General features: G+C 45.8%; 2 protein-coding genes across 13 annotated transcripts in view; one reads left to right on the top strand and one right to left on the bottom strand.

Moving 5' to 3' along the window:
• The window catches only part of LOC127928727 (protein kinase C alpha type-like), a 303,595-nt gene that overhangs the window by 16,571 nt on the left and 277,901 nt on the right, over positions 1-9,123 (top strand). The gene's annotated exons all lie outside the window — the stretch shown is intronic.
• The window catches only part of cep112 (centrosomal protein 112), a 315,718-nt gene that overhangs the window by 271,535 nt on the left and 35,060 nt on the right, over positions 1-9,123 (bottom strand). For 3 of the 11 annotated variants that reach the window (XM_052516010.1, XM_052516015.1, XM_052516020.1), the window contains one exon: positions 488-574. The exons of the other annotated variants lie outside the window; for them this stretch is intronic. In XM_052516010.1, the coding sequence (XP_052371970.1) occupies positions 488-574 (87 nt within the window). The remainder of the gene's footprint in view (positions 1-487; positions 575-9,123) is intronic. 11 annotated transcript variants of the gene reach the window in all.

Here is a 9,123-nt window from a genome sequence, read left to right as displayed (position 1 = left end):
TCTCCTGTCAGAGACAAAGAGTTCATCGACAGTTTAAACAGAGGGAAAATGGGGCTATTTCTGTTTTATTTAAAGATTCTGTGGCAACAATGAAACCAGACGTTTTGGGAGGAAGTTGACAGATCCCAGGTGCTGGATGTGGAGCTGAGCCGATACACCCCTGGTGAAATGAAACTAACAGGGAGCCCAGGGAGGAGGGGAAGGAGAAAGGGTGTGAGCCCAGCCAATAACACATCAGATGTAGTGTCACAGTGGGAGTGGTGAAGGATGCAGGAACATACTCTTGTTATACCTACCCTCTGCACTGTCTCCACGTTTACTGTGTGTTTGTCCTCCATCATTTAAATTCATGGTTTTATGTCTGGCGGTACTATAACCTCCTACAGATGATATTATGGCTGTATGTGTGAAGTTATCTAAAATATCAAATACATAAACATATTAAATCATTAAAATAATTCATTGATAAGTCAGTCAGCACTCTGACCTTCTGCACGTCTGCGTCGTGCTTCTGCTGCATCTTCAGTTTCTCCTCCTGGTGCTTGGCCTCCAGGACTTTAGTCTTCATCTCAGCCTGCACAGAGACACACAGCACCATGACAGACAGAGGAGTCAATACACACATCGTCAAATGCAGCACAGGAGATGGACAAAATAGCAACGGCAACTGCCCCTGTTTTTACTATCTAGGCCAAAGTAGTGGCATTTGAGATATTTACTGTTGATGGCGCAGAGAGCATCAGCGCTGTCAATGAATCGAGCTTCATAAACATTTCTAAATATATTTATCTACAAACAGGACTTGTGTGTAGGAGGGATATACCAGACCCAACAGTGTGTGTGCGCGTGCGTGCGTGCGTGTGTGTGTGTGTGTGTGTGTGTGTGTGTGTGTGTGTCTGTGTGTGTGTGTGTGTGTGTGTGTGTGTGTGTGTGTGTGTGTGTGTGTGTGTGTGTGTGTGTGTGTGTCTGTGTCTGTCTGTCTGTGTGTGTGTGTGTGTGTGTGTGTGTGTGTGTGTGTGTGTGTGTGTGTGTGTGTGTGTGTGTGTGTGTGTGTGTGTGTGTGTGTGTGTGTGTGAGATAATAGTGAAAGACAGTATTAGTCAGTGACAGGAACAGGCTTGGCCAGAGAGACAAGGCATTATGTAGGCTACAGTTATCCACTGACAGTCGGCTCCTTTCAGTTCAGCTCAATATACAGGGGATCAACAGTTCAACCGTCTGAATCTGCATGTCAAGACAGAGCTCCCAGAGCCCTTCATTCACTCCCACACACACACAATCTCAGGAAAATAATACACACTTAGTTAATACGCCAGAAGTGTACACACACAGACAAAGTAACACACATCTACAAAAGTAATTCTAAATATTTATACTCACACACTCAAGCCAGGTAGACACATGAACACCCACTTTCAGATACGGCTTGCTATTACAGAGTGGCCTTAATAATAAACGAGAAGCACATACCCTCTCAGTGTCTACCTAACACAGCTCCTCCTAAGTCATATGTCCTTCTCATCAGCCCTGCCAGAGGTCATGTTGCTTTGTGGCTTCAGGTTTCCTGAGTAAAATACTGGCGGACACAGGCCTTTCATCTGGCTAACGAGACGCTCTCACCAACACGTGGGGAGACTGATAGGAGAGGCCATCCTGTCCCGTGGCGAGCCCTGTATGGGCACCTTCCCCTACTTCTTTGAACTGCCGATGGCGGTTTGTTGTGTTGTTGGCTCACTCTGTCTAATAGTATACCTGATCTGATTGCCCCTGGGTGAGGAGAAGGCATGACATGTGCTCCTGATCTGATGTGCCATTGTAGAACTGTCTGGCCTCAGGACTTGGCAGCTCTGGGGCCAACAGACACACAGTCATCCAGTCAGCGGAAAGAGTTTGCTAATGTTGTCAACACAAATGGGAATTAGACAGGATGAGTTCGTATTGCTTTGTGACTAATGTACTTACTCACAGGTTTTAGTCACTGGAGGGGTTTGATGCATTGCTCAACTCTGGGGCTCTGTGACAAATACGTCCTTCCAGGTTGGAAAATACCTTTTGGGCAGTCATGTAACCTGTATCTGCGGAGGTAGCTTAGATGGTTAAGTCCCTATTATATTGACATTTGACAAACTAGCCAATACCTGCCCCATTCATTCTCACAACAACGCTAATGTTTGCTTTCGAGCAACAAGGATCTGTACCGTACTCATTCCCAGGGTCTTCTACATTCAAACTAGATGAGTCCTATTGTAAACTACTGCTTCCATTATCCTACAACTTCAACTAAGTCTGCTAGACTTATCCTCCTTCAATGGTGCCATGTGATGTTCTCTCTTGTTTCGCTTTCTTTTCTATTGAATTACCACCATTTTCTTGTGCAATCTCTGAGACCACAGGAGACTTGTTGGGGGAGAGATTAGGCTGATTGAAGTGAGGGAGTCTAGTAGATTTTTCCAGCGGCGCTCCAAAACAAGTTGGTGTCACTTTCGCATCACCTCTTCAAATGGGCTTTTAGAAAGTTTGTCAAACTACATCAGGGGCGTTTGAAAAATGGTTTATAGAGGAAATAGAAAGAGGGAAGAAGGGAGGGAGAGAGGAGGAGTGAGAGAAGAGGATGGAGAGAGGAGGAGGGAGAAAGGAGGAGATGAGGAAGGAGAGGAGGAGCAAGGACGAGGGAGAGAAGAGGAAGGAGAGAGGAGGAGCGAGAGAGTAGAAAGGTAAGAGTAGAAAGGAGAGAAAGAGGAAGGAGATAGGAGGAACGAGAGAGGAGGAAGGAGAGAGGAAGGAGAGAGGAGGAGCGAAGAGTAGAAAGAAGGAGGGAGAGAGGAGGAAGGAGAGAAAGAGGAGGGAGAGAGTAGGAAGGAGAGAGGAAGAGCAGGAAGGAGAGAGAGGAGGAGCGAGAGGGAGGAAGGAGAGAGGAAGGAGAGGAGGAGGAATAGAGGAGAAAGGAGAGAGGAGGAAGGAGAGAGGAGGAACGGAGAGAGGAAGAAGGAGAGAGACGCGCACACCTCAGGTTTCTGCGAAGCTTCAAAATCAGGCATCTCTGTGTGACAGAGGTTTTTCTTTAGAAAAGTTGTTTCTCTCTTAGATGCCATGTTGTTGACACCCAGCTCAGGAGAGGAGAGGAGATGAGGGAAGGATGAGAGAGAGGGTAAAGGGTGAAGGTGTGTTGAAAGGAAAGGATAGAGAGGAGGAGGGAGACGGAAAGAAAAAGAGAAACACAGAAGCAACTGCTCTCACTTTGCTTTTCTCAGAAGCGACCCCTGGGTCCAGCCTTTTTTCCCCTTGGGGAACGCGCTCACAAAATGCCTGCTAACTGCTGGGCCCACAAAGCACAGTTGTGTTTATGTATCTTGCTCTGCAGCAGAACTACAATGCCCTGATAGAGCTTTCATCTTCCATAAACACAGATGTAGAGAATATTCCCTCTGCAGTGCCCTGCTAGCCATCTACTGAACACTATTAACATGCCATTCCTCCACTGGGAGGAGAAGCTAATGGATCTTAGCATGATAATTGTACTCTGAGGTAAAATGCAAAACACTACAACCAACAAAGTTTTTAAAAGGAAAGACTTTTGAATGTCACTTAATGTCATGATAATATTGGGCTTCAGCAGAGACAAAAGACAACATTTCTTCCTAAAAACAATTCACTACTACTATTCAACATGGAGATCCCTTTAAGGACATAAAGTGCATAACTAACAAAAACAATACCCATTCAATCTAAGAAAAGACAGAATATCTGAGTACCATATGCCTGCCTTTGGATTGTCGGCCATTTTACCCTAAAAGCCACTGCATAGAGCTCCCTTTGGAACTTCACAAGGCTCAGTGTTGTCCTTTAACCACAATCATACAATCAGAGGGCTAGTCGTCTGAATCAAACACAGAGCTGAGAGGCCTTCCCATAGGACCCAGGCATGGAAGCAGTTGCATCATTATGCCTTTGGAAAGCATGGGCAGATTGGAAACTGAACCTCAGCTCCAGACCCGTTTGGCCGAGCTGCAGCCATTAGAGGAAAGAATCACACAGAGCCCTGTGATGGTGCTTGTGAGGAGAACCCCAGGAGTACCAGGGGAAATTTAGTCTCTCTCTCGCTCTGTTTGCATGTATCAACCCATCTGCATGTGCCAAAGCAATCACATCACGTAAGCCTAATTGTAACCCTATGGGTGGGACTGGCTGAATGGTCTTGGATCATTTCATTGAATATGCCACGGCCCCATCCCATAGCACCTATGGTGTGAGCCCAGCACAGTAAGGGTGTGTGTAGTGGGATTACAAGGACTAGACTTGTAACCTCAGCCATGGGTGAGAAATAGATGACCATATGAGACTAAAGTGACTCAGCATCATGGTGACCAACGTCTGCTCCAGCTGCCACGCTACCACACACTTACTCAACTCATCAATGAAGTCAGTATCTTAACTGGTACAGTCATCAACTTATCAAAGTCGATCTTTTCAATTTATCAATGAAGTCAGTAGCTTAACTGATAGTCAGCGTCTGGTACTTATCAACTTATCAATGAAGTCAGTAGCTTAACTGGTACAGTCAGCAATCTTATCAACTTATCAATGAAGTCAGTAGCTTAACTGGTAGTCAGTGATCTTATCAACTTATCAATGAAGTCAGTAGCTTAACTGGTATAGTCAGCGATCTTATCAACTTATCAATGAAGTCAGTAGCTTAACTGGTACAGTCAGCAATCTTATCAATGTAGTCCGTAGCTTAACTGGTAGAGTCAGCGATCTTATCAACTTATCAATGAAGTCAGTAGCTTAACTGGTATAGTCAGCGATCTTATCAACTTATCAATGTAGTCAGTAGCTGAACTGGGGATGAGCTTGGTGTGAGAGCCCAGAGTTCCCAGAGAAACTGGCTGTCGGGGCTTAGCAACATATGGCGAGGACCAGACCCAGCCGCAGGTCATTTCCTGCTGGTGGTCAGACAAGCCACGCCATGGTGGGTGAGGCCTGCGTACGGGGCTTAATGTGGAACCACAGGAGATGATAAGATTCAAGGTGGCGAGGACGGAGTCAGAGTGAGTCACTGGGACACTTCTGAAGAGGCGTCGTGTGTGGGGTGTGAAGGGATCTCCTCACTGAACGTCTTGTACATTGATTTAGCATCTTTTGAACAGTTAGTCCTAAAGTTAAATATACCTAGATCCCATTTCTTTAGATAACTAGTTAAGGTCAGTTATGAAAACTTAGGACACTAAAGAGGCTTTTCTACTGACTCTGAAAAACACAACAAGAAAGATGCCAATCTGCATGAACGTGCCTTAGGCATGCTGCAAGGAGGCACGAGGACTACAGATGTGGCCAGGGCAATAAATTGCAATGTCGGTACTGTGAGACGCCTAAGACAGAGCTACAGGAGACAGGACGGACAGCGGATCGTCTTAGCAGTGGCAGACCACGTGTAACACCTGCACAGGATCGGTACATCAAACATCACACCTGTGGGACAGGTACAGGATGGCAACAACAACTGCCCAGTTATTTTTATTTTATTTCACCTTTATTTAACCAGGTAGGCCTGTTGAGAACAAGTTCTCATTTACAACTGTGACCTGGCCAAGATAAAGCACAGCAGTTCGACACATACAACAACACAGAGTTACACATGGAATAAACAAAACATACAGTCAGAAATACAGCAGAACAATTAAAAAATCTATATATAGTGAGTGCAAATGAGGTCAAATAAGGGCAATAAATAGGCAATAAATAGGCCATGGTGGTGAAGTAATTACAGTATAGCAATTAGACACAGGAATGGTAGATGTGCAGAAGATAATGTGCAAGTAGAGATACTGGGGTGCAAAGGAGCAATAAATAAATACAGCGTGGGGATGAGGTAGTTGGATGGGCTGTTTACAGATGGGCTATGTGCAGGTGCAGTGATCTGTGAGCTGCTCTGACAGCTGGTGCTTAAAACTAGTGAGGAGATATAAGACTCCAGCTTAATTGATTTTTGCAGTTCGTTTTGGTCATTGGCAGCAGAGAACTGGAAGGAAAGGCAGTGCCAAAGGAGGAACTGGCTTTGGGGGTGACCAGTGAGATATACCTGCTGTAGCGCGTGCTACAGGTGGGTGTTGCTATAGTGACCACTGAGCTGAGATTTGGTGGGGGCTTTACCTAGCAGAGACTTGTAGATGACCTGGAGCCAGTGGGTTTGGCGACAAGTATGAGAGTATGGCCAGCCAACGAGAGCATGCAGGTCGCAGTGGTGAATAAAACGGATGGCACTGTGATAAACTGCATCCAATTTGTTGAGTAGAGTGGAGGCTATTTTATAGATGACATCGCCAAAGTCGAGGATCGGTAGGATGGTCAGTTTTAGGGTAAGTTTGGCAGCATAAATTAAGCATATTTCACTTTGTTTTTGCGAAATTGGAAGCCGATTGGATTGGAGATGCTTAATGTGAGTCTGGAAGGAGAGATTACAGTCTATCCAGACACCTAGGTATTTGTAGTTGTCCACATATTCTAAGTCAGAACCGTCCAGAGTACTGATGCTGGACGGGCAGGTGCGGCAGTGATCGGTTGAAGAGCATGTAATTTTACTTGTTTTACTTGCATTTAAGAGCAGTTGGGAGGCCAAGAACAGTTGAGTTGTATGGCATTGAAGCTCGTCTGGAGGTTAGTTAACACAGTGTCCAAAGAAGGGCCAGAAGTATAGAAATGTAGTCGTCTGCGTAGAGGTGGATCAGAGAATCACCAGCAGCGAGAGGCGACATTATTGATGTATACAGAGAACAGAGTCGGCCCGAGAATTAAACGCTGTGGCACCCCCCATAGAGACTGCAAGAGGTCCGGACAACAGGCCCTCCGATTTGACACACTGAACTCTATCAGAGAAGTAGTTGATGAACCAGGCGAGGCAATCATTTGACAAACCAAGGCTGTTGAGTCTGCCAATAAGAATGTGGTGATTGACAGAGTCAAAAGCCTTGGCCAGCTCGATGAATACGGCTGCACAGTAATATCTCTTATTGATGGCGGTTACTGATATCTTTTAGGACCTTGAGCGTGGCTGAGGTGCACCATGACCAGCTCTGAAAACAGATTAAATAGCGGAGAAGGTACGGTGGGATTCGAAATGGTCGGTAATCTGTTTGTTGATTTGGCTTTCGAAGATTTTAGAAAAGGCAGGGAAGGATAGATATATGTCCGTAGCAATTTGGGTCAAGAGTGTCTCCCCCTTTGAAGAGGGGATGACCGCGGCAGCTTTCCAATCTTTGGAATCTCGGACGATACGAAGAGAGGTTGAACAGGCTAGTAATGGGGTTGCAACAATTTAGGCAGAAATTTTAAAAAAAGAGAGGGTCCAGTTTGTCTAGCCCGGCTGATTTGTAGGGTTGCAGGTTTTGCAGCTCTTTAAGAACATCAGCTATCTGGATTTGGGTGAAGGAGAAATGGGGAGGCTTGGATATAGTTGCTGTGGGGAGTGCAGGGCTGTTGACCGGGGTAGAGGTAGCCAGGTGGAAAGCATGGCCAGCCGTCCAAAAATGCTTATTGAAATTCTCAATTATAGTAGATTTATCGGTGGTGACAGTGTTTCCTGGCCTCAGTGATTTGGGCAGCTGGGAGGGAGGCAGCTGCTCTTATTCTCCATGGACTTCAGTGTCCCAGAACTGGGGGCTAGCTTCGATGTTAATGCAGAACGCCACAGGATGTTTTTTGTGCTGGTCAATGGCAGTCAGGTCTGGAGAACCAAGTGCTATATCTGTTCCTGGTTCTACATTTTATGAAGGGGGCATGCTTATTTAAGATGGTGAGGAAGTTACTTTTAAAGACTACCTAGGCATCCCTACTGACGGGATGAGGTCAATATCCTTCCAGGATACCCGGGCCAGGTCGATTAGGGGGCGTCCTGCTCGCTGAAGTGTTTTAGGGAGCGTTTGATAGTGATGAGGGTGTTTCACCGCAGACCCGTTACGGATGCAGGCAATGCGGCAGTGATCGCTGAGATCTTGGTTGAAAACAGCAGAGGTGTATTTGGAGGGCAAGTTGGTTAGGGATGATATCTGTGAGGGTGCCCGTGTTTACGGATTTGGGGTTGTACCTGGTGGGTTCATTGATAATATGTGAGAGTTTGAGGGATTCAAGCTTAGATTCTAGGATGGCCGGGTGTTAAGCATGTCCCAGTTAAGGTCAGCTAGCAGCACTAGCTCTGAAGATAGATAGGGGGCAATCAGTTCATATATGGTGTCAGGGCACAGCTGGGGGCAGTGGGTGGTATATAGCAAGCGGCAACGGTGAGAGACTTGTTTCTGGAAAGGTGGATTTTTAAAAGTAGAAGCTCGAATTGTTTGGGCACAGACCTGGATAGTAAGACAGAACTCTGCAGGCTAAAACTCCCTTTGGCAGTTTAATCCTGTCTGAAAATGTTATAGTTAGGGATGGAAATTTCAGGGTTTTTGGTGATCTTCCTGAGCCAGGATTCAGACACGCCTAGGACATCCGGGTTGGCAGAGTGTGCTTGCGCAGTGAATAAAACAAACTTAGGGAAGAGGCTTAATGTTAATATGCATGAAACCAAGGCTTTACGGTTACAGAAGACAGCAAATGATAAAGCCTGGGGAATGGGAGTGGAGCTAGGCACTACAGGGCCTGGATTAACATCCACATCAGCAGAGGAACAGAGGAGGAGTAGGATAAGGGTACAGCTAAAGGCTAAAATAACTGGCTGTCTAGTACGTTCATAACAGAGAGTAAAAGGAGCAGAGTTCTGGGCACAGTAGAATAGATTCAAGACATAATGTACAGACAAAGGTATGGTAGTACGTGGATACAGTGAGGGTAAACCTGTGCATAGAGTGACGATGAAAGATATATTGTCCCTAGAAATATCATTTAAACCAGGTGATGTCACCACATGTGTGGTAGGTGGAACTAAAGTGTTAAATAAGGCGTATTGAGTAGGGCTAGAGCCTCTGCAGTGAAATAAGGCAATAAATACAAACAAAACAGCAATGGACAAGGCATATACGTGTCACAGCATCATCAGACTGAGCTTGTTGTCATTGCAGGCAATCAAACGCTGTGCGTTACAGGGAAGACATCCTCCTCCCTCATGTGGTACCCCTCCTGCAGGCTCATCCTGAC

The sequence above is a fragment of the Oncorhynchus keta genome, unplaced genomic scaffold, assembly GCF_023373465.1.
Source record: "Oncorhynchus keta strain PuntledgeMale-10-30-2019 unplaced genomic scaffold, Oket_V2 Un_scaffold_3567_pilon_pilon, whole genome shotgun sequence".
NCBI classification, from domain to species: Eukaryota; Metazoa; Chordata; class Actinopteri; order Salmoniformes; family Salmonidae; genus Oncorhynchus; species Oncorhynchus keta.
The sequence above is the reverse complement of the archived record's forward strand: the minus strand, read 5'-3'. Positions and strand labels throughout refer to the sequence as shown.